This window comes from Dermacentor variabilis, chromosome 2 (genome assembly GCF_050947875.1).
Source record: "Dermacentor variabilis isolate Ectoservices chromosome 2, ASM5094787v1, whole genome shotgun sequence".
In the NCBI taxonomy this organism is placed as follows: Eukaryota; Metazoa; Arthropoda; class Arachnida; order Ixodida; family Ixodidae; genus Dermacentor; species Dermacentor variabilis.
Genome location: NC_134569.1, coordinates 145,913,150 through 145,938,989, shown reverse-complemented (window position 1 = coordinate 145,938,989; position 25,840 = coordinate 145,913,150). Strand labels below are relative to the sequence as shown.

The 25,840-nt window shown below is 47.8% G+C and overlaps 2 protein-coding genes across 2 annotated transcripts in view; both read left to right on the top strand.

Annotated features, from left to right (window-relative positions):
• LOC142572828 (phospholipid-transporting ATPase ABCA3-like) overlaps positions 1-11,552 on the top strand; it is a 28,305-nt gene extending 16,753 nt beyond the window's left edge. The window contains exons 7-8 of the mRNA XM_075682210.1: positions 4,238-4,422; positions 11,348-11,552. Coding sequence (XP_075538325.1) covers positions 4,238-4,422; positions 11,348-11,518 — 356 coding nt within the window. The 3' untranslated portion in view covers positions 11,519-11,552. The remainder of the gene's footprint in view (positions 1-4,237; positions 4,423-11,347) is intronic.
• Positions 11,553-14,861: 3,309 nt separating this feature from the next.
• The window catches only part of LOC142570481 (phospholipid-transporting ATPase ABCA3-like), a 58,219-nt gene continuing 47,240 nt past the window's right edge, over positions 14,862-25,840 (top strand). The window contains exons 1-5 of the mRNA XM_075678864.1: positions 14,862-14,876; positions 15,433-15,550; positions 18,968-19,122; positions 19,216-19,371; positions 20,186-20,358. Of these exons, the coding sequence (XP_075534979.1) occupies positions 14,862-14,876; positions 15,433-15,550; positions 18,968-19,122; positions 19,216-19,371; positions 20,186-20,358 (617 nt within the window). The remainder of the gene's footprint in view (positions 14,877-15,432; positions 15,551-18,967; positions 19,123-19,215; positions 19,372-20,185; positions 20,359-25,840) is intronic.

Here is a 25,840-nt window from a genome sequence, read left to right as displayed (position 1 = left end):
CTTCGCTGTGCTCCCGGACCTTTTTCAATACATTGCACTGCGAAGGCAACGCTGGATGAGGCGTGCCTACTACGCTCCGCTTACTGAACGTCGCCGGTTTCATTTTGATTTTGGCTGTTCACATAGACGTCACTACTTCCAATTTTGTAGCCTACGACGCGCCAAACTTAGAGGTTGTTCCTCAGCTTAGGGTTGAGTTCACGGTGTCTCATCACTTTGTTGTGTTACAGTGTACTAGATAGCTACGCCCGGTTATTCTCGCACCGATTGACATGAGGGGCACATTTCCTTTCCCACTTATCCCTACGACTATCGCAAAATTTCTGGGGTATAACAAATTTCATCTTTATGCTCCCTGCTGCGAATACGTCGGCAACGTGCACATCGGCTAAGCGGTGGATGCCGCACTCCTCCGGATTTGCGTTGAAAGGATTCCTAATGTAACGATCTTCGACCACGATGGCAACACCTCTAGAGTGTGTGCAACTCGGGAAGCAGGGGCCCCATGACGTGAAACTATTCCAATGTGTTTTTATTCCAATTTCCTGAAGTCAAATTTACGCAGCCACTGACGCAAGCATTGGGCGGTAACCCACAGTTTGAAAAACCCAATCAAACGCGCTTCTCGTTTATAGGACGTCACTTTCTTTTGCTTTCAAAGCGAGTAGCATTGCCTACATTGAGAAGTTTTTCTTATCTAATTGCCTTAGAAAAGGCGAAGAGCACGCTCAAGTGGAGAGAGTTTCGATTGGTCCGAGCCAGCGCAGTGAAAGTAGATAGCGGGATGGGGGAGTGTGGTACCGGCGTCTGCGATTAATTCGCTTGCCATTACTGAGCTTGCGGTGGCTGGTCGAAAATCGCGGCGGCGTGCAGCAGAACGTTAAAAAATCTGTTAAAATTAATCTACAGCAAAGTATAGTTGGTAGAGCCATGCCGTGTACGTGCCGAAAGGTCTTGAAAACCTTACAGGTCCCCGCGAAATCTTTTACTATACGCAAATAAACGCATGCTCCCCGGCAGCTGCGAGTATCCAGTGCCACAGCGATCGGGCAGCCATGTTCTATTCCTTTTGGAACGGGGCAGTCTCCGGCTATTCAGAAAAACTTTGTTTTGTTCGGCATATTAATGCATCTTTGATGCGTACACGTCCCTTTTACGTGTGAGTTATAGTGGTTTTGTGAGGTCGCGTGGCAGACAGGTAAAGTGGGTGTAACCGGAAAAGTTTGACCAATAGCAATTTCTCAAACGACGCCCTTTTTCGCTAATGGTGAAAAAAGGCCTATAACCAGAAATAATTATTTTTTGTTTTGTTCGGTCTAATCGCGCATAATAAGCGTGCACATATCAGATGGGGCGTTTTCACAGTTTTCGTGACGTCGCGTGACAGACTGGCGCAATGGGTGGTGGCTCGAATTTTTTTTTTTTTTTTTTTTACCAATCGTGGAGGGCTAATAGCAGAATTGGAATCGAAAAGTCTGGAATAGCTTTACGTTGTAGCGTCCCAGAAGGCGTGTTAGTGGAATGCTGGCACTCGGGCCTTGAGTCACGTCACTCACAGATGCCAATCACAGCACGCTGTTGTCTTTAGCGAGCCGCAGTGAGCTCAGCGAGCGCGCTCGTGTGACATCTCGCGGCGGCCGCGTTATCAACGCAACGCTGCAGAAGCTGTAGCGGCCAACTACAGTTTCTAACTACAGTCTGGCCGTGTTATTTGGTGTGGACCAGATTTGTCCTGCACCAGCTTGACCGACGGATAGTAGCCACACCCAAGCCGCGCATTTAGCGCAAGAGCTCAAAAAGAAACGAAGGCTGGCAAAGCGTCTAGCCAGGAGCAGCCGGAAGTTAGCGCGCGCTGGCAAGCGTACTTCTGGTCTCACCTCAAGCTTCGCATGATTCGAAGCTACTTGAGCGAGTGTTCAAAACTAATAAAAATTAGCGACACCCGACTGCTACGAGACTTATAAAAATGTGGCCAAAACGTTACTCCTACGTGGACGGGCGCGGCCGAGCGTTAGCGCACGATAGTCGGTTATAGTGCGATAGTCGTACTTATTTAGTTACGTAATTTCTATCGTATCTCGAAACGCAGGCTTTTGCTTACTTCCGCTTGTTTAATAAGCTCCGCAAATAAATGTACACAGTTACTGTAAAAAGAAGCACACTGATGCAAGCACCACTGTGTTTTTTCACCAAGCAGGAAGAGGCCCCCGTTGTTGAAAAGAAAGGCTGAGTGACCTAGGCAGGGGTCGACAATGTTCGATATACCTTCTTTGGTGCAAATTTTTTTGTTGCGCAACCAGCGGTTGGCTGAAATTGTCGTTGGCTGAAATTGGCTGAAATGCATCCGGGAACATTGTGGCGCTCGCACTTCATCAGTGCCGAGAGCTTGTAGAAAGTATAATTAATTGTTACTTATTTACTTGACATAAAAAATAACGGCTTGCACAGTGCCTCAAATTACTGCAGACGCCACGGTTCTCGACAGGGTAATTGAAAGGACAAATAGAAAACCAAAAGTTATTAAAAGAAAATGAGACCTACAGAGACCATAAATTGGATGAAAAGAATTCAAATGAAAAAAGACCATGGAGATTTACAAAAGCGGCAAGAAAGAAATTGGCAGCGAAAATCTATCATAATGCAAAGGAGAATGCCATGCTAACTGATGCCCGAGCTGGCTGCCTAAGGACAATACCATACTAGCAAATATGCGACGCATGATGAGACATGTGCGTGCTGCAGAAAGGCCCGGAAATGACTCGGCACCTCGTAATAGAATGCCAAGACACTGACTGACCCGCAGGTAGAGTCCACCTTTCAGTAGCACGCTGATGCAAAGATGAAGAAAGGATTAAACTGGTCAGTAGCAGAGATGATTGAGAGGCGATTGCAGTATTCGTGGGAAAAAAAGCAGGGAAGAGATTGATAGAACCGAAGTTATTGCAATAGAGGTTTTAAATACGAAAGTCAAGATCGAGCTGATATAGGCAGAAGACTAGATAACGACAGATGTAGTAAAACCGTATAAAATCAAAGCTGGCTAGTGGACTATTTGCGACCGCCCAGTTTTAAATGGGATGGCAATAACCGTGATCACCACCATCAGCACATCACCATCATCATCATGCGCCAGTGACTCACTAACTTGATTACGCAAAGTGGCACAATCTGATCATCCGAACCAAGCGAGCGCGTTCATGTTCAAATTATTTCCCTATAAGTAATAAGTATAAGTAGTAATACAAAAGCGCATTGTGCACTAGAAAGCCGTGTTGCACACCGCACCAATTTGGTTTGCACCGGTCTTCCGACCCAGAAGAAATTGTACGCGTGGAAAATAGTGATCCCGTGCCAGTTCCATAAGTAATGGTTGGCGCTGATTCAAACGGGAGGAGGGAAAGTAAACCGTGCGTTTCACAAAATGCATCCGAAATGCCTTTAAAGAAGGAAAGACGAGATAATTTATTTCATCTTGATTGATTTTACCATCGAGTCATGCATTTAAATATAATACGGTAAAATAAATGAAACTGTAATAGTGCAGATTAGACTCACTTTTTTTTAATAAAGAAAGTCATGCAATTGATGCCACTTGACTGCGCCTCAGCGGGCGAGCATGAAGTAACCCAGATTGCGGCTTGATTGGAACGCTCGCTCGATGCTTGCCAAGCTGTGAATAAGCAAACACATCACTCATGGGCGTCTACAACGGACGTGCAATTTGGCGCCCTAGAACTTTTCAGTTTCGTTTTTCTGTGTGAAATTATCCGGAATTCATTACGCTGTAAAAAATAGCACTATTAATTTTTTTGCGTTTCTATAGAAACGGTTCTGAGGTACTGTGTTGGTGGCCTTCCTGTCTTCCATTGAGAATAAACGCCGGTCTCGTTTGCTTAAAAAGGTTATTTTGTCTGACTTGCACAATTTTTTGTCTAAAGACTATACGGAGTCAGTTTCCGTTATGTCTCTGTGGTAAGAGCAGGGAACAATAATTTATTCAGTTATCTCATCATTCCTGTTTTCAAGACATTTTGGACGCTATTCGTGAAACGCTCGTTACATCTGCCTTTAAAAGCAGAGCTACGCTGCTAAACGTTTCTGCGATAACGATAAAGAGCCGATGCGCTATACTCGTCCGCGCGAATCGGTTTAAAGGTTTCTGTCGAACCGACACTTGACACCTAAAGTCACGTCGCACTGATGTGCGCCAGACTAAAGAACTCTGCACGCGTTCCAGTGACTTACGGAGCAAACTGGTCCAACTTCGCCGACCGTGCCGCCACGCCGGACAACGTGACGCTGGCCGAGATCGTGTTCGTGGGATTTATGTGCGACTGCTTCATCGTCGCCGCAGTCTGGTACCTGGACAACGCGATGCCCATAGGCCCGGGGATCGCCAAGCCTCTCCTGTACCCTTTTCAGGTGCTGGGCCACTACTTTTGCTACGAAACGCAGAACAATGACGAAGCTTGAGGGTCTATAGCTCGAGGCACTCACACATACAGGATGAAAGGAAGACTGAACGATTGGGGCCTTTCAGTCGGCCTGTGTAGGTTTTGGTGCTACTACTGAAAGCGGAATAATCAATCAATCAATCAATCAATCAATCAATCAATCAATCAATCAATCAATCAATCTAAATCTTTATTTCCAACGACAGTTGGGGGTCCCTTAGGCGAAAAGCGGCAGTAACACCACTTGAAAATACCTAAAGGCCCACGTACATGACAGCGGTATTACGATTCGTACGTTCAAAGGCAAATTTACAGTAATCAAGTAAAAATGCAGTTTAAAAAAAAATAAAAAGGGGTTGTGCAAGTACAACAACGGAACCATAGAACAAATAAAGTCAATATATAAGTACACTCCAAAACAGTTGTACATTATAGTTGAAATATTCAATGTTCACGTGAACACCCCCATATCATAAAATGACGAAAATAAACGAGTTACAAAGAGTAATGAAACATACTTGATCATGTTCGGGCAGTATAAAAGACATTAGACAAAAATTGGAGGACGCTTAAGCTTCGCCTTCAAGAGTGGAACGCGACAGCGTTCCCGTCGACCCGCCAAGGGGTGTAAGAGAATGGGCTAGGGCGCAGCGACTACGCGCCCCGCATCGGACGCGGTGAGCGTCGAGCAACGCAGCGTTCGGCGCGACAACGAAATGTGCGCCTGAGCAAGCGACGCACGCCTGAGCCTTAAACAGCTCGTTTCTAAGGCAACACCGCGTTCACTAGAGGCGCTTTTGTACCGCTTTGAAGCATCGAACTCGTGGCTCAGTCAACCCGCGTCCGTTTCGCTTTCAAGCGAAACGGACGCGGGATGGCTTGCTCCCATGGAGCGGTTTCGGCGGCCCAGGCGGGCCGCGGTAACAGGTTTTTTGCTTCTACTGCCGAAGATTATCAGGTTATTCTGCCCAATCTGCCATCCGGACGCATCGTCGCGAACACCGTTTTCATGCACAGCGACCCAAGAGCTCGGCCCTACCGTGTCGAAGACTACCGGGACACTTTGGCCAATCTAGGTGCGCTCCCCGACGTTTTGGCGTTGGGGGCGTATCAGATGAACCACGTGTGGGCTGTAACAATGACGAGTGCTGACGCCGCTCAGAAATTGCTCACCGCTGTCAACGTGAAGGTAAAAGATCGCCCATGTTTGCTCATCGATCCAAACAACCGAGAGGTTCGCTTAAAGCTACACTGGTTGCTGCACGGCGTGACCGACGAAGACATTCGTGTGGCCCTGGCACCCTACGGGAAAGTGTTGGAGGTGACGCGGGAGAAGTGGCGTGTGCAAGACGTCACTGAAAAGGGCTCGACGACTCGCTCAGTTGGACTGCAATTGCATGGCGACGTCAAAGTCGAAGACATTCCACACCAGCTCAAGATAGCCGGAGAGCTGACTCTCGTCGTTGTTCCAGGCCGCGCTCCACTCTGTCTGCGCTGCAAGAGCACCGGGCACATACGTCGGGACTGCAAAGTACCTCGCTGCAGTCGTTGTCGCCGCTTCGGCCATGAGGACGCGGATTGCCCAAAGACGTACGCCAGCGTGACCGGACCAGTCCAGGCAAACGATGCATTGGACCACCTTATGGATGAGGCAGACTCCGAGGAAACAGCAGGAGTGTGCCAAAACCCGACTACTCAAGAGGGTACCCCGAACACTCCACAGGACGCCCTCCTTGAAGCTCCAGGGAAGCCCGAAGCCGGGCTTCTGCATGAAGCCGTGGAGGACCGGAGTAGGAAAGCTGCTCCAAGTAGTACCGGCCACACTTTTTCCGGCGGAGCTGTAGAGTCTACTCCCGAGGCAGTGCCGATGACAGGCATCGATAACGACAGTGCCAGTGCGACCGCAAAGCGGCCCCACGAAGCAGGCGAAAAGGAGAAGGGGCCCAGCGCCCTCGCAACGGACGAGCCGCCTGCGAAAACTACTCCCGTGCGGCGTCTTTCCCATCGGCTTCGGCCGAACACTTCGACGGAGCGCAAGACGGCGGAAACGCCGCCTTTGCCTCCCTGAGGACTGCACCGTGTCAAGGCACCCAGGAAAAACGCGCAGTAGTGAGGTGAGCGTCATGCCCCCGGGTTCTCACCGCCTCGCAATGATGTCTATGGATAGGTCATTTCGTGTGGCCACTTTAAACGTACGTGGGCTTGCCTCAAGGAGGAAGCAAAGTCAACTGTATAGACTAGTTACCGAACATGACCTGGACATTCTAGCAGTACAGGAGACGAAAGTTGAGGGCGACGACGAAACCGGGGGCATGGTGCGTCAATTTTTAGCTCGATACTGTGTTATAGTGAGCCATGCTGTGGGAACTTCTTCCGGGTGCGCTTTGTTCATCCGACATAGTCTTGGAGCAAAAGTAGAAGCTGTGACGTCATGCCCGTCAGGTCGGCTTATTGTGTGCGATTTTTTATTATCGTCATTGGAATGGCGTGTTATTTGTTTGTACGCGCAGACTGTCGCTGAGGAAAGACGCAGATTTTTCGATCAGCTAAAACAGTATACCCAGTGTAATAGGCTCCTCATTATTGCCGGTGATTTTAACTGTGTTCTTTCAGCCCGTGATAAAACTAGCGCCCGACCGTACAAGGATGCAAGCACCATTGCCCTAAGCGATATGATAAGGGACGATGGTTTGGAAGACGTGGCTGAGTGTCTCGGTGGTGGGAGGGTTACGCAGTACACCCACTTTCAGGCAGCCAGCCACGCCCGTCTTGACAGAGTGTATGTGAGCCTTGATTTGATACCCCTTTGTAAGGAGTACCACGTCAGCGCACTTTCATTCAGTGATCACTGTTTGGTCAGCTTTTTAGTAGCAAGCACGAAAGAAAAGAAAAAGGGCTTTGAGTGGCAACTATGGAAATTTAATTCGAAATTACTAAGTGATGAAATGTTTACAGCGGATGTAACGAAGCAATTTGAAGAAATGAATGCTGTTGATAACACGACATCTGGTGAAAAATGGGAGAACTTCAAGCAGGCGGTTAAAATCAAGGCTTTAGAGCGTGCGAGCGCTATATGCAGAGAAAAGGGAGCAGAAGAAAAACAGATGCGCAGGAATTTAGAAAAATTGATCAGTGAGGAAGGTAGGATGCCCGGCATGTTCATGGACGATATTCGCGCACTGAAACATAAAATAGAGCAGTTCGATATCGAAAGATACCGCGGTGCTGTGGTGCGGGCAAGGGCTGAAAGGCTGATAATGGGAGAAGTACCGTCGAAAAGAGCGTTAGGCTCAGAAAAGTGGCATGCGCGCCGCAATCAGATAGCGGAAATCGAATATTGCGGAAAAGTTAGCGACGCAGCAGAAGATATCGAGCGTGCTTTTTTCGAGCACTATAGTGGTTTATTCGCTTACTGCGCAGTCGACATTGATCGTTTTAAAAAGGACTTTTTGTCGTTGATGCCAAGGCTAGATGAAAGTACGAAAGAAACATTGGAGGAACCAATTTCGGAAGAGGAAGTGAAAAGTGCTATTGAAAGTATGCATCCGGGGAAGTCCCCTGGCCCTGATGGTCTAACCTCAGCCTTTTATAAATATTTCAAAGGTGCGATCTCACCAGCCTTAGCGGATGTATATAACGAAGCATTCCAGCTCAAAGTACTACCCCCGTCCTTCTCATCTTCCCACACTATTCTTATACCCAAGTCAGAAGATCCCGTTGCATTGCGAAGAGTAACTTCTTACCGCCCAATTTGTCTCACTAACGGAGACTATAAGATAATGATGAAAATCTTAGCAAAGAGGTTGCAGACTGTCATTGCGAAGCTTGTGGGGCCGCATCAAACGTGTGGCATTAAAGGCCGAACTATCTTCTCAAACATACACGTAGCACGCAGTATCCTCGAATGTTGCGATGCCATGGGTGCACGAGTGGCAATGCTCCAAATTGATCTCGAGAAAGCGTTTGACCGGGTGCCTCATGACATACTTTTGTGCATACTAGATTATGTGAATTTGGGTAGAATAATTAGGGAAGGGGTTGCCATGGCGTACCGGGACTGCTCGACGCGGCTCATTGTCAACAAGGTGGTGGGAGCGCGAATCCAAGTTAAGCGGTCGGTGCGTCAGGGCTGCCCTCTCTCGCCGCTGCTGTTTTGCTTGTATATAGAGTCGTTTTGTTTGAGTGTCATGGAGAATGACTGTGTCCGCGGGTTTAAACTGCACGAGGTCGAAGTCCGCCTGTTGGCTTATGCAGACGATATTGCTGTGTTCTGCACTGATTTGGACAGTATAACACAGGCTGTCAAATGTGTTAAAAGTTTTTGTGCTGTGAGCGGCAGCGCGGTAAACTGGGGTAAGTGCCTGGGATTCTGGCACGGGGATTGGCGGGCGACCCCAGACACTTTTGCCAACATGAGTTTCGTTACGACTCCGGTGAAATACTTGGGTGTTCCCCTTCAGTGCTACAAAGACAGTGAGTCGTACTGGAGGAGTGAAGTGGATAAGCTGCGGGACACAGTAAACAAATGGAATGGCTGAAATTGGTCTATGTTTTCCAGAGCCACAATTTGCAACATATTTTTAGTCAGCAAACTTTGGTATTTCCTCCAAGTCTTGCATTGCTCAATGGTAAACATCCAAAAAATTCACCGGGTGTTCGCAGTGTTTGTGTGGGCATCGTCTTGGGAGAGATCAAGTCGCACCAATTTGTTTCTTCGAGTTCGAAATGGAGGACTTGGATTGTCACATTTGTTTTTGAGACAGGTAGTCAATCGTTCTTTTTCTTCAGGGATGTAAAAAACCCTTTTTTATACACTGTCTGCCAACTTCGCCTGGGCAAGCACTTGCCCGAAATGGTTGTCTCAGCGGGCAGTTTGCCAGGGGCTGTTTATGGTTTTCTACGTGAAGTTGTGGCTTCATGCAGGTTTTTGTCAGCGCGTTTTTCACTTCAATATTTGAGTGACGTTAACCGGAAAAAACTGTACAGGGACCTGTGTGATGTTGTTCTTCCCGTGCCTTTATATCGGTCTCTCTACAGAGCTAGCCATGGGCACAATGTTCTGAAGCGCGTTAAGGCGATGCTAGTACCGTCAGGCGCTAAGACGTTCTTTTTGAATTGCACTCCGGAACGCTGACCGTCAAACCGTGGCTGGCTGAAAGAGGTTTCTTTGTTCCTTGGGGCACTCATTGTACAATTTGCAGGCAGGAGGAGACAATTGAACATGTTTTTCTGCATTGTTGGGATGCCGTTTTCCTCTGGGATGTGCTCCAGCGCACAATCAAAAAGGATTTCCCCCTAGATGCGTATGGGATTCGCTACTTGCCAATAGAAAGTGATGATGGTACGCCATTCGATGTGATCATGCTTATGGCCCTGCATAGCATTTGGAAATGTAGAATTGCGGTAAGGCATGCCGATCTCGATGCAAGAGCGGCTCGCCAGTATTTCAAAGAAAGCATACGGAACTTTGTAGAGGAACAAAAGTTGCTGGAGTGCATCCCAGAGTGGTTGCCACGAGTGGAATTATTATTGGCGATAAGGGAATTTTAGCACAAGCGCAGCCGCGCAAGTTCTGCGGTTGTTTTCAACATATTGTGAGTGTGCCTTTTGATTATTTGTGAATGTGAAATTTTTATCCGGGCCAACGACCGGCAATAAAGAAAAAAAAAACTCGTGGCTCAGTGGTAACGTCTCCGTCTCACACTCCGGAGACCCTGGTTCGATTCCCACCCAGCTTATCTTGGAAGTTGCTTTTTATTAACGCGATAGCGTTAAGGAGCTCGTGTCGCAGAAAAGCCGGTGTCGTCGGTGTCGGCGTCGGCGTCCGCGGCGTTGGCTGTGAGCGATAAATCACGGCAGGCACTTCATAAATAAAAAGCAACTTCCAAGATGGGCTGGGTGGGAATCGAACCAGGGTCTCCGGAGTGTGAGACGGAGACGTTACCACTGAGCCACGAGTTCGATGCTTCAAAGCGGTACAAAAGCGCCTCTAGTGAACGCGGTGTTGCCTTAGAAACGAGCTGTTTCTAAGGCTCAGGCGTGCGTCGCTTGCTCAGGCGCACATTTTGTTGTCGCGCCGAACGCTGCGTTGCTCGACGCTCACCGCGTCCGATGCGGGGCGCGTAGTCTCTGCGCCGTAGCCCATTGTCTTACACCCTTTGGCGGGTCGACGGGAACGCTGTCGCGTTCAACTCTTGAAGGCGAAGCTTAAGCGTCCTCCAATTTTTTATGAAGTGCCTGCCGTGATTTATCGCTCACGGCCAACGCCGCGGACGCCGAAGCCGACACCGACGCCGACGACACCGGCTTTTCTGCGACACGAGCTCCTTAACGCTATCGCGTTAATAGTTAGAATGACCACGCGAACGACGTTTTCCCTAGTGAAGGCACCACGAACTTAAAAGACTCAAGGTAGGTGAGCGGGTGGGGCGCGTTCGTACTGCACTGCATCAGCAGCTTAAGAATAGAGCAGCGTAAAGGTTGTCGAGCGCCGGAGCCACGCGATTGCGAATTGTAGGACGCCCGACAGGCCCACGAGAAAGTGAACGTGGGGCGGTGTGATGGAGTGACGTATGACGTCCTCGGCGAGTCATCCCAGTGAAGATTTACCAAGCAAACTGCTGTTTGAGTGCGTATGTCCGCGGTATATTTGCTGAACATGTTAACGATTAGTACCATAATAAGGAACAATGCGTCAGCAGTGAAGTGCTATTAGGCGATCCTTGACTGCTTACGCTGTATTAGATGCATCGCATTTACCGACTGCATTATTCGGTGTTGTGCACGTAGCAAAATTTCTAAAATGAAATAGACGCGCAAGCCTGCTCAATTTCTTCAATAATATCGGGATGAGTGCCACCACAATTTTCATTTCCTTTCAATGCGCTACGCAGGTGGATTATTGGTTGCCCAGTATGACGTTCGTCAAGGCGCCCTCAAGGACGCTGGAGGAGAACCAGAACTTCGAGCCCGAGCCAAGGGATCAGACGGTTGCAATAGACCTCGTCCACGCCAGCAAGGCAAGCATCTCTCGCTACCGACAACACATGAGTCGGAGATGTTAGCTCTCTTCAAAGTAAACTTTCGAATAAAAATTTATTTATTTCTGAGTTTCTAATGACTGATATGCGCGTAACTCATACAGCTCTAAGCTGCCTTGGCCTTGACGTCCAGGGCAACCTCGCCCATTGGAGCCCGACAGATGAATGAAGCTTTCATTCATTTCGTTTTTCTTTCGTTTTGTTCTTAAGCGTCCGCAGCGAGTGCAGTGTGCAACTGCACTGAGTCTGAACTCAGTTTTGGCAGGCACCAAGTCACGAGCAAAAGCAAAAGAGGGCGCGCGCTGCTTCGATCCATGCGAAGGCAGAGATACGAAAAGAAGGTCGCGGGTGCGGTGGTCGGAAGATGGTACATGGTCTTAGACGCAGTTTATTAACATGCTGATCTAGGTGAGCAGAAATTGCGAACTGATGGCAGCTTTCAGCGCAGCATACGTGTCACACTACTTGCCGCGCAAAAGATGTGACAATATTAAAGAAACAACCGGACGGAAAAGGACGTCATTTTCTCTTCAGTCGCTCATTTTCATTTTTCCCGTCTTTTCCCCCGCAAAAAGTATTAACTACCCCAGCAACAAGCAGTTATATATAACACACACGAGAAAAAAGTACTAAAGCAACATGCATTCTACCAACCTTGTTTCGTTTTCTTTTTCTTTTTAGTGCGGTTACCTTTCTTATACTTCACACACGTTCCGGTTTTAGTGCAGGTATATTATAGATTGAAGGCGATTAAGGTTCTTTCGAAAACTTACGCATGTATGTGTGCCATTATCTGCATTGGTATGCAACCGTTTAATACGATTAGTGTACTTAGGATACTTCAGGCACAATCAGATCATTGAACAGCTGGGCACACGCAGTAGCACACCCCCAGCTACCCAAGTTGACGTGAAAAGAAAATGCGGTTCTGCCGATTTTCTTTTTTTTGTGTGTGTGTGTGTGTTGTGCGTGCTGCACTGAAAGTAACCATGAACTAAGAAGGAAGCCTGGTGTAATAACGGACGCGTCCAGACGAGGAGTGACTATGTCAATCGCTCGTTGTAACGAGTGCTAAGGCGAAGAGAGAGTGAAGGGCAATGCATACACGCGTACAGCACCTTGAATGTCCCTATAGTGCCAGTGTGCCTCCGACTTTTTCCTGCGGTTTTCCTCCAAAGTTATGAAACTGAGTAGCGTCGAACGCATCCGTTGGCTTTGCTCCCTAAAAGCACGCCACGACCGCGCTTGTCGTGGATGATGCAGAGACGTGACACAAAAGCGCTACCTTCGAGCATGGCTTGACCTGTGCGGTCGAGTTTTCCGTGCCAAGGCCGCACAGCTCTGTATACATGCCAGCATCTGTATACATGTCGAGTTCGTCACACGCGGGCCGTGTGTATCTGTTAGTGCACCTTCGTGTTAGTATAACACACCGACATTCGACTAATATTGTGTCAGTGTGTCTCGTGCAAACGTAAGTTCTTTTCGAGGAGAAAACAAAAAACCCTAAATTCAAATGCGTTATCTTTTTAGCTGCAACCTTTGGAAACACGTTTGTAACAATAACCTGCTATGTCAACTTCGTCTCAATGTTTCTTATTTAATAGTTTGTGAGTGCTATTTTTTTTTTTGTCGGAGGGGGATTTTCTCGCAAAAGAATGTTAATGACAGTTTCTGGGAATGCGCTTAGAAAAGGCGGTGCAAGGCATTTTCTGGCCCTGGCAGTCGAGCAGAGGCTGCAAATGTTATTCTAAAATGAATATTTTTTCGACGTATTTTATTACGTGCTCTCTTCTATACCCTTTACGTGCAATCTAAGACATGGCTTTGACCAATGTGGTTAAATATTTCCGCGGTTATTCTATTAGTATTCCACCGGACCCCTAGATTATCCTCGGAGCGTCACTGTAATGACACACATTGGGATGTCGTGTCCAGTCTGTCATAGAGTGACTGTTTTGTTCAGCCTTTAATCTATTGACACCCGTCGCTTGTAATGCACATCTTGATGTGTGAACATCCTGATATCTGGACAAGTGTTACAGTGTTCGTTCCTTCTTTTGGCGGAAACACCTCTCGAGGTCTCAATCCGAAATAACATTGGTCATTTCTTCAATTGCAGAAATATAGTATGCAGCACCTAAAAAGGACGTTCATAACGACTTGTAAATATTTACGACTGCACCTTATGCGGGTATTTAGGTCGGTGTGACCGGCTTGATACTGAATAAGTGCTGGCCCTTAGAGTGAATGGCAGATAAACAGCATTTTCATGCTATAGATAACATAGCTATGCAATAGCCAACGCATCAGTTTATTCATCCATTCGTTTAATTTTTAAAGAAAGTGTCTGTTTAGACTGGCATCAATATGAGCAACACATGAGGGATTAACTCTTCACGTGGCCTGTTTTCTTGTCTACTTGGAGTGGAAAAACTCTTTCGTCTTGAAGGTAAAAATAATTAAATACAAAATTCTTATTTAGAAGTCTGAATGAGGTTGAAAGCCAGATTTAGAAAGGAACGCTGCCTTGCTACTATTGTTGTGAAGGCTGCAGCCATTCAACAAGCTCTCCTATTCGGCTTCGTTAACGTGTGTTAGTCTGTCCGGCAACATTTCCACTGGATGTCTTCGATAAAAGATTTCTCTGTTATGGTGGGTAAACGCTGTAACGGGAATTTTCGAATAGGCTATTAGAGTTAGAATATCTATCAGGCACCACTGTCACTTTTCCTGGAGGTCTTCCACGCTATAAGCACATAAAAGGGCCCAGCTCAGATTCCACTAATACAAATACATGTAAAATGGAGAAATGCTTTTCTACGATAATAATTTGGCTGATAGTATTGCAATTTGTTGCTTTTGAGAGATAAACTTAAATTCCAGTCACTACTCTAGGATAGTTTTGAATATAGGACCTGGATTTTTTTTTTTTTTTGCGAGGATCGTCTAAAATTAAAAAGCTTGAGCAAAGTAGAAGCACGAAGTTCACAAAGCCGTAACTCTGCACCAAGAACAGATATCACAGTTCTGTAGACTACATCCGTTAGAACATTCAAAGCGGATAAATTTAATATAATGTTTTCGTATATTACGCGAGTTCGTTACGTTTACAATAATTTTTGCAAACGCCCTACTCACATATTAGTGGTGTGCATAATAGCAGTGCGTAATACATCAACTGTGGGTGCTTTAGATTTAATATTACATGCATTGCCTAGCGTTGTGATACCATTTTTTATTGCTAAGGTGCAGAGCTACACACTTCACAGTTTGATAGCTTCTATGTTTTTTAATTTGCAATTTTCAATCGGTTTTATTAAACAGGTTTTATCAACAGGTTTTCTTCTAGCTGGGCAGCCTCAATATGGACCAATGCACAGTATGGCGTGGTGCAGTCTGGTGTGGTGGGGTGTGCCGTTGTTAACATGCACTATACCCATTTTAAGATCAAAGCCAGTATCATATCCAACCAATCTGCTTTACCGGTTGCCATTTCATGCTTACATCTACTCTCGATTACGGGAGAGCCAGCAATCTTTCGTCAAGATTTTTAATAGGTTTAACTAGTCACACGACAGCCCATTCCCTGCTGGTGCAGAACAATTACCTTTTATTCTGTCACTGAAACTATGCACACAAAAAATATTATTTACCTTCCGCTGAATTTATTTAAAGGTGGTGCGTAATCCATCTGAAACGATAACAGCATACAGAACGTGGAGACAACTGTTGCCGTGCAACATTGATTTCAGAAGCTAGCACAACGGGATGACGTGCCGATTGATAGGCTTAGAGAATAGAGAGCTTATATACAGTTAAGGGTTTTCCCAACTTTGTTGCCTGCTTAAGTGAACGCCTACCTAAAGTAAGCAAAAGCAGTTAAGCTTGGCTAAGGGCAACACTGACACTTCGCAACCGATGTGCACGGGACGCAGAACTACAATGGCGTGGCCGCCGTTCAAGATGTCAGTTTGCGGATATTCGACAGCCAGATTACCGTGCTGCTTGGCCACAACGGTGCAGGCAAAACCACGCTGCTGAACATGATCACCGGTGAGCTATGACATTCTGGCCTTACACTGTTACTCTAGCGATGACGTTGACCAATAAACTCAACTATCGTTAACTCTTTAATGCCCAACGTGTGGTATGCGTGCTACGTGGAGTTTCATGCCTAAGGATGCTGATTTAAGCGCGCCATTCTTACCGCAGAGGTCATAGCTCTGTGTCTCTTTCTTTATATACTGATATTAAGATTCAGCCGGGAATAGTTCAAGAAAACAATGACTATACCAGTTAGGCATTAACTAAAAAAAAGTATTTTAGAGTATTTTTTCACATGTGCTCTTCGTTCACAGAAATAAAGGCGAACAAGTTGTTACTATGTCCCTTGATGGGAAACTGCTTGGACGTTATATTTCTAAACTGCACAAAAAATGCCAGTCAGGTACAATGAACTTTGTGCCTGTGACCATTTTTGTCGCATTTGCTTAAGGAGACCGGGCAATAATAGCAAGATACTGGAATCGTTCAGGCTGCTGAGAGCTCAAACAAGATGTCTATTGGCATCAGGAGAGCTTCATACAATCCCATCGTTATTTTTTGTTTGCTTGTAGTATGTCATCTTATACGCGCTAGCTGCCAAACTAGCTTATTATTACTCACTGCACGTGCTTTTGAAAGAAAGAGGCGTTTTCTTCTGGCACCATACATGTAACTGCAACTGAAAATTTCTATTGAGATATGCTCATTGTTACTTCATTCTTGTCAGCTGCCACTAACGTGCGTTGAGATCTGGCACTAAGTTTTTCTGGTAACAGGTACATTAGAGGGCATGCTCGGTGATTGTAAACGAAGTTTGTGTTTGGACATCGCCGCTATAAAAACTCACTATATATTGTTTCGAAAAATGATAAGGACTTCATGACGCATCTGTGTGTGTCTCTGTTCGTGTCCCATATCCTCTATGAAAGTACTCGAAAACGTCTTACCACGAGAGTGGACCTTTACGATTGTGTTTGTAGCTTCGGACAAAAGTGTTGATACGTGTACTTATAGTTTGTATTCAAGGCAAACGGTTTTCTGTTTATTTGCGAAGGGACAACACCAGGTCGGGTCTTTTTTCTTTTTCTTTCGTGTGACTATTCATAAGCTTTATTGCGCAGCATTCTTAGGGTACGTGTCCAGGATTATTTCCTGCTCTGCTCCACTCGTCCTTCCGTTTCGCGTCCCAAACAGAGTTACTGTATATGCTCCATAAGGGGAGCAAAACACCTTTATGAATTTCTCGCGAGCAAGTGAGCTTGTTGAGATGCTTGGTGCGTTTCCATTTGGCCACCTCGACAGCCTGAACCGCTGCAGTTAGTAACGACTATGCGTATCCATAGGGGTTTCAGCATTCATACAAGTGTACATTGCGTTCAAATTTAGGACAATAAATGCAGATAGAGCGTGATAAACAAAGTCGCAAGAGCGCCTCAAGCCACGTACAAATCCACATACTAACCTTGATTACCGTTCTGACTAGGCCGCGTCATAAACAGCTCATTGACGAGGAAGCAACATGTCAGAATGCGGCGAGGAAAGTTATATGAAATGCAACCCTTACGGAGGCTCACTTAGAACACAGGTAAGAGCTTGAGCGGGTAATGCATGCGCGGGAAACGCAAGCAACGAGAGAGTAGCGTACGCAGAAACTGAGAAGCTTCTGAAGATAACGCATTGAAGGTCATTCCTATATAATTGCGATATCGATTATATGGACGCTCCAGGCTAATTTCTGTCGTCGTCGTCGCCTCGATGTTCTGCAAAGTCGATGGGGAATAACATCGTCCTCGGGCGCCGTATACTGTATGTATAAGTGAAAGCGTGCGACCAGTGCGGCGGTGAGCCTACGTTCTCGGCTCAATCTCGCGTGCGCAGAACAGGAAAGCGGGGAGGCAGCGCGCCACGTTCCGTCGCGTGCATGGTAACGAGGTGAGGGGAGGGAGAGGGGGCGGCGTAACACTCCGCGAGCAACTGCGTATTCTGCAGCCGCGTGCGCGTTATCTTGAAAGCCATCTGCAGAGTTCGAAGATGTACCGATGGCGCCGACGGCTCATAGCTGCTTGGGCGCTGTGCTCTTGCCGCTGAGTCTGCGTTGAAGCGTTGAAGCACGAAAATCTCTTCTTTCGCTGCTACTGCCGCGCTTCCTCACGGCAGCGTTTTGACAGCGAGTGAGAGTGAATGAGTGAGGTCATCAAGTGAGATGTGTTCTTGTCTGTCTGTGTACGCTGACACCGTTCTTGTTAATTTAGTTAGTCAGCGAATGTTTCGAAGTTTATACGGCCGATAAAATTTCTATCCTTACTTCGCATAGCTGTCTACTGATGTGATATCGCAATCGATATATATTGTTCGGTGTTGTGCTTCCGGGCTTCGCGCAAGAAACTGCGCTATGCTTCCAAATGGGTTTCAGACTGTTGAGGAGTTTCTAAGCTACGGCGCCTGGCCCCATACACACGCATTGTCGCAAGCCGCCTTGCACACTCCCCAGAAGTCTCGTGGACACGCGAAGCCAGCGCCTTTTGCCGGACTTGTGGATCTTGTGCCCGGCGCTTGTCGATGACTATGGCGCCGGTTGACTCACGGTCGGCCTGCCGCCGCTTGCGTTGCTGCTCCGTCCTTCTCGCTCGGCCACTCGATCACGAGACGAACCCGATACCTCCATAGCACTCCCGTATCAGCTGCCCGATGAGGTCAACCAAGCGCGCCTCCGCCTGCCTTCCTCTTCCGCGACGCTTCGCCTCGCGCTTCCACCTCCCTTTCGCTCAACGTTACCTACACTCTCCTCTAGGTGGCGTTACTTCACCGCGCGATTCTCTTCACCTCCAGGCGCCTGCCTCCTTCGCATCCTTCAAACATACATTCGGCGATTTCACTAGCTGGCCAGTTACGCTAGCGCGTAAAACGAGTTTCCTCGGGAGATCGTCATAGTGTGCGTGGTATTCTTTGGTGTTGCTTATCTTTAAGAATAGCAACCCCAAGCTCTACTCTTGAAACCAACTTCGGTTCCAGGAGTAGAGCATAACCTTCGTAAGTGATGATTACAAAGAATGCTATGCACTATATGGCAATTCCCACCTGTGCAGGCTGACCCAATTTTTGTTTTTAGGTGCGGAGGTTCGGTGACTGACGAAGTGGCGACACTCATTTAGCCGCGCCACTGATACTGTAATTTATAAAGAATGTTGTTTTGAAGGATGTATCAAGCTGAAATTACAAGCGTGCAGCCGCAGCTCTAGTTTCAAAAATGTTCTACTTATTGGCACTATCTGTGCTTAAAGTATCAATTGAGAAGGTTTTGCCGTTGTGGTGACCTCAGGCTCGCTTAATTATAAAGTGCTTCATAGTCTCATTAATTAAATCTCGGTAAGGATATCGACAGGCTGGCAGCTGTGACTACACATTATCCCTTCGCTAACTTTTCAGGATTCACTAACTGCTCCTCCGGCAACGTGCTGGTAGGTGGATATGACGTCATGACAAGCACCAAGGACGCCCGTGAAAGCATCGCCTACTGCACTCAGGACAACCTGCTGTTCGATGACCTCACCGTCGAAGAGCACTTAGTCTTCTTCGCTGTCGTAAGCTGCCTGTCGCCTTGGCTTACCGCATTCTGCTTGTGTAGTTCTTACCCTTCATTCGTCCCCAATTCCTCTCTTCTACTGTCACTCCAGATTAAGGGCACTCCCTACGACGGCGTGAGGCTGGAAGTCGTCACCTTGCTACACGAAACTGGCCTTATTCCGTACCGCTCGGATCTGGCGGCGACGTTGTCCCTGGGCCAACAACGACGCCTCTGCACCGCTGTGGCCATTGTGTCCAAGCCAAAGGTAGGAGCGTTTGGAAGATCCTATGTGCAAAACATAAATGCGGCATTACACAGTATCATGCATCTCGGTGATGCACTTTAAGCCTGATCAACCTATGTATGGCGCATGCTGACGGGGAGCGATGAACGCGTAGCCACTAGTTATTTGCGCAGAAATAATTTCAGAATCAGAATTTTATTATTAGAAGTTGGGTCACATTACAAGTGTTTAGTATGCAGAAGGTTCGGTAATGGTTCGGATTTGCTGGTCTTCTTGCTGCCGTGAGCCCCATTTGTGAAACATTATGATGTGCGTCAAAGAAACAACACGGACGTGAGTTGGGAGAGAAATCAGCTACTTAGTCGATCTTTCGTTGACATATGTTCATCTCAGCTGCGATCAAAATTATTAATATTGTGCTAACATCTTTCGGCGTACGTATATCCGAAATGATAACGTGCGTAACTTCTCATCCGTTCTCGTAGATGATAAAAGATTATAAAAAAAACGCGCTGGGAGCCAGTCCATGAGATGGTTGTATGGTATTCTTCAGGTAGCACTGAAGCTGGCACAAAAACCTTGCCTTAAGCGGATATCACTGTAGTTCATATGTTCATGTGTTCACTAAGGGTTCAGATTAACTCAATCGTTCGTAATAACAGCGGTAGAGTGATCTATCTACCCCGCATGCCGGCGCTATAGGCGACAGAGGTGGCGTTCAAATTCTGAAACGCTGTCTTTGCAGTCCCGAGTACTTTATGTAAATTTTCATGGGGCACTGGGCTCACTATCACTGTAGCGCACCACAGAATCAAACGTTCTGAACCGCGCATAGGTGATCATCTTGGACGAGCCCACGTCTAACATGGACCCGGATGGCCGCCGAGAGATGTGGGAGTTGCTCCTTAAGATACGCCGGAGCTGCGCAGTATTTCTCACGACCCAGCATCTTGACGAAGCGGACGTGCTGGGCGACCGCATAGTGGTGATAGCCAACGGCCACATCCGGTGCGCATCACATTGTTTCGGCATTCTGGCTTGATTACAGCTCATCAGCATGCTTTTGTGAAAGTAATACATCACACCAGGTTAGCAAGATCATAAAAAAATTAATTATGAGGTTTTTACGTGCCAAAACCACTTTCTGATTATGAGGCACATCGTAGTGGAAGACTCCGGAAATTTTGACCACCTGGAGTTCTTTAACGTGCAGCCAAATCTAAGCACACGGGTATTTTCGCCTCCATCGAAACGTGGCTGCCGTGACCGGGATTCGATCCCGCGACCTTGTGCTCAGGAGCCGAACACCATATCCACTGAGAAATCACTGGCGGGTAGCAATATCACGCAAAGTTCATGCAAGGTTTCAGCGGCGGTTCTGTGTGTCAGTTTTGGTTTACCAAGTTGTCTATTCTAAACGTTATTTTCTTGGGCAAGTTTTTCTTACTTGCGCTTAATAGCTCTGTTGATAACTTGACTGATAAAATTTTAATTGCATGCCACCGGAATAGATTCAGTATCCAACTGATGTAGCATAAACTGCAGCACGGAGAATCGAAAATATGAAAACCAAGCATGCCGGCGATATCCTGTGATTGTAATGGTAACAGACGTTCATACTTCTGTTTTGAACTGCTGAGTAACGTGCTGCCATCCAAGTAATGCACTAAGTGGCAGCACTCAGGAAGTTCTAGGCATCCGAGTTCAAAGTCCCATCTTGCATGTTTACGTGGACGTTCCTGCGTGATATTTCTTCGGAACCTTAAACGTAGAAACTAGCCTTGAAAAACAGATTTTAAAACGAAGTCTCTTCTCGCTGTACCTCACACTTTACGTATGTTCGCTGCTGTTTTGCCGAGTAGGCGCAACGGGAGGTCTCACACAACCCGCTGCTGAATAAAAAAGACGTACAGCTTAACTGATCGTGTCTTCCGAACCCAGATACAGCACCACAATAGCCCTATGCTCTACTTACTAAGCTGCAGGTCGATCCATGGCATTGAGTGAGTACGAACATTACCACTCTTCTTCCCTCGTTCAAGCTAGCGCTTTGCGTCGGTTGGCTTAAGGGTCACGTCACTTAGCAACAGCTGAATTATGATAACGAGAGCATGCCAGTTTTCTCCGTTTTAATGCGATAGCGAATAAATGGGCACTCCGGGCGCATTTCTGCCCTCGCCGTCGCCATCAGATTCCGCATAATATCCCAGGGCGACAAAATCGTCGTCGCGTGCCCTATGCTGTATGTGCGAGTGAAGCCTTGCGAGGGTGAGGAGGCGATCGTGGCTCAATCTCGCGCACGCAACGGTGGAAAGTGGGGAGGATGGGCGTCGCCTTCCGTCGCGCGCAAGGCTTCGGGGATGGGGGAAGGGGGGGGGGGGGCGGGCGCTAGCTCACTCCTGGCGGCAGGGGCACCCACGCGCGCTTGGCCGGGCCGCTGTATCTTGGAAGGCATCGGCGACGGGTAGATTCCATGCCGCGCTTTCTTTTTCGGCGTAGTTCGCGTTTATGCGAGAGACAGCACGAAGGCCAATTCGCTCGCTGCTGTTTACGCGTTTCCTCCCTGCAGCGTTTTCACAGCGAGTTTCCCTGGAATAGCAGCTTGGGCTTGTTGGTTTTCCGTCCTGCTGTTAACAGCGCAAAACGTAGACGTTTTTCGCTGTTAAAGAAAAAAGAACATCGCTTGTGGTGTCGTCTTCTCGTCTCGTGTGCCGTCTATGTTTTGCGCTGTTAACACCAGGAGTTTCCGTGGTCATCGAGTAAGACGTGTTCATTGCGCGCGTGGCACCATCCTTGTTAATTTAGTTAGTATGCCGATGTTTACAGGTTTATATGGCCTATAAAGCTACTGTCCTGCCTTCGTATAGCTGTCCACTAATTTGCTATCGCAGTCGATGCTTCGCCTTCCAGGCGAAACTGCGACTTTTTCTTTTCCTTCGCGGCAGCTTGCGATTTCAGGCAATATGCAACAATAAACCGCATTTGAATTCGGCCGCAAATAGGAATGTTGCAGCGTTCCTTCGAACGAGTAAAGTGATCCAATTATGTCATTGTTGTCACTGACGACAACGAGCCCATCTCGTCGTCGTCAAGCCGTTGTCGTTGTCGGGCTGTAGCGTTACATTGTCGTCACGCATGCACAGTCGCGTCACAAGCTTTTGCTGGCATCGCATTGTGTTCCACTAATGTACATTGTCGTCTGGTAATACTGTGCACAAATCTAAACGATGCTCGTGGCCTCCGAGATGGCACCGGCGCACCTTTCACCAGGAGACGCAAAATGTGTACGGGTGAGATCACGGAGGCCACGCTTGGCTAGGTGTCCAGGTGCATGCAAAAGGCTATTCATGACACTTGTTTCCACAGTGCCTTTGAATCCGCATAATTTTATTTTTGCATCACACCACATGGACGCTTGTACGTGTTATGAAGTCGTGGACAATACTCTCCAGCGGCGAAAGGTCATATGATCACTGCGCGCGTTTGTGCTGCCACACGGGACCTGATGTCATCTTGAACCGCGATGATTACCGATTGCAATGCTCCGCGAAAATTACGGCTGTGTTCGATTTCGTGTTCAACCTCTGATCTAACAGGAGATACCTCGCTTTTTGTATAATTTCTCATAGCTTGCACTGTGCAAGCCCCCAATAAGCGAAGACAATTGCAGAAGCAGTTTTTTACAATGACAAAAGGCTCAAAGATAAGCGCATCAAAAACATATTTTTCGGCAACTTTCATGACGTGCATCTCTGAACATGCTTTCTTAATATGCACAGCGAGTCTTCAAAACACGATGACACTGTAGCAATAATTATCTCCAACATAGTTTGTGGATGCAAATATTAAACTTAAAATAATTTTTAAGTTCAGAGGGTTTCGCAGCTCCTATTCCGCAGAATACTGTAGTCATCTTTTACATCCACTTGGAACGTAAATTTTAGGTGTGATATTGTTGAAAAAAGCCTTCTTTAGAAATGCCTATACATGTCATCATCTCCATCGTCATCATTCTCGCCATCATCATCGCTCGCCTATCTTTATGTCCACTGTATGACGAACGCCCTCTGTTGTGGTCGCACCGATGGTACGACCTGTTGGGAACTCGGCGCTGACGCCCGTGGTTGCACCTGGGTCGCAAGCCCCAAGGGTAGCGTTGGCCTGGCGGCCTGGGGTACAACTGGAAGCATCCGAAGGTCCCGGCAAAGCATGAGTCGACTGGTAACAACAAAACAACTTGTTTATTTTAACATCGCAAAGAGTTGGCGTCAGGTTGACCGAAGTAGAGAGACGGGAGAGCACTTTACTCAACAGAAGAAATCGGAGCCCTCTTTTTGCGTCCGGGGGCAGCTGTTTGTATACTCTCGCAGTTGAGGGCAAGAAGGAACCCCTCAATAGACGAGCACGTGATTGTACAATGAGATAAGGTGACGCATACTGTCGTGGCGCCGCCGGTCGGGCACAAAGAGGAGAAGGTAACTCCTACTGTCGTATCGCCGCCGGTCGGGCACAATGGCTGGGAGGAGAAGGTGACTCCTACTGTCGTATCGCCTCCGGTCGGGCACAATGGCTGGGAGGAGAAGGTAACTCCTACTGTCGTATCGCCTCCGGTCGGGCACAATGGCTGGGAGGAGAAGGTGACTCCTACTGTCGTATCGCCTCCGGTCGGGCACAATGGCTGGGAGGAGAAGGTGACTCCTACTGTCGTATCGCCGCCGGTCGGGCACAATATGCACATACACTCACACACGCACATGAAGACACGTGGCATCGGAACATGCCTGGACGCGCTTGGCGGGGAGCGTAGCGGCGACGCCGAACGGGCCAAAATGTCTGCCGCTTTGTTGCAGTCGCGCCGGCTAAACCGCGCGTCGTAGGCGAAACGTAACAGACCGCCCCGCCGGGGGAAGGAGATCCCGATGGACAGGGGACTGCATCCGCTGTCCGGAGGGATGTCGCTCGATGATGCTCATAACCGAAGTCGGGCGTCCCTCGACGTTTCTTGAGCGCAGCGCACAGAGAAGGCCTCGTTCTCTCGTTCAGGTTCGCACAGGACACTGCAAAGTGACTTCGGGAGAGTTCATATTCTTGTTCTCGTTCCCGGCAAGCGTTAGAACTACGCTGAAACTCAACCGCTCAGTCAGCAAGCACGGCACAACCCTCACTAAGCCCTGCCAGGCTCTTTCCCCTTCTATACCACTGCCTAGTTCCTTACAGTAGTCTAGCACCACTCAGAACGCGTCCACAAATTGGAAAATTGCACTAGAAAGCATATCATCACTTTGAAACACTAAACAAAAGCAATATGTTAAAAAAATCCTGCCTCAGGAAGAAAAACATCAGTAACAAACAATTTTGAGGCTGATTCCTACGTTAGGGGCTTCGACTTAAGCCATCGGCGTTACCGTTGAGACTCCCCTTTTTGTAACGCACCTCAAAGGAATATTGTTGCAAAGCGAGGCTCCAGCGCAGGAGGCGGCCATTTTTGGGAGAGATGGTCTGCAGCCATTGGAGAGGGCAGTGATCCGTCTCAATGATAAACCTCGAGCCGGCTAGATAGCATGACAATTTCTGAACGGCCCACACGAGACATGCACACTCTTTCTCGGTGGCGCTATACGCCTGCTCACGACTGGTCAGCTTACGACTAGCATACAGGACGGGGTGTTCTACTTCTCCATTTTCCCGTTGGCACAGTACAACGCCCATGCCTCGCTCACTAGCATCGCACTGAACAACGAACCCTTTTGTATAGTCTGGCGATCGTAGCACAGGCTGGCTTGTTAGGGCACTCTTTAGGGCGCTAAAAGCTCTTTCCTTTGTCTCGTCCCAGACGACTGTTTGAGGCTCTGTTTTTCTTAGAGCATCCGTCAGGGGAGCCGCGATATCAGAGTACCTGGGGATGTACCTCTGATAGTAGCCGGCGACACCTAAGAACGACCGAATATCGGTCTTCGTGCGCGGTTGCGGGAAGTCTCGCACAGCGGCCACCTTTATTTCAGAGGGGCGGCGACGACCCTGACCAATCACGTGACCGAGGTAGACAACCTCGGCCTGTGCTAACTGGCACTTAGGAGCCTTGACTGTCAAGCCCGCTTCGCGCAGGCGGGTTAGCACTGCCCGCAAGTGTGCCATATGCTCAGACCAGGAGGCGGAGAATATCGCTACGTCGTCTAGATACGGTAAAGCGAATTCTTGCTGTCCCCGCAACACTTTATCCATGAGGCTTGAAAAACAGTATGGCGCGTTCTTCAAACCAAAACTCAACACTTTAGGACGGAATGTTCCCATTGGTGAAATGAACGCCGCATACCTACTAACCTCTTCTGTAAGTGGAACCTGCCAATAACCCCTGACAAGATCTAGGGTGGAAATAAACTGAGCGCTACTAACTTTCTCAAGGCGCTCCTCGATGTTAGGGATCGGATAAATTTGATCCTTAGTGATGGAATTAAGCCTGCGGTAGTCGACGCAAGGACGAGGTTCTTTG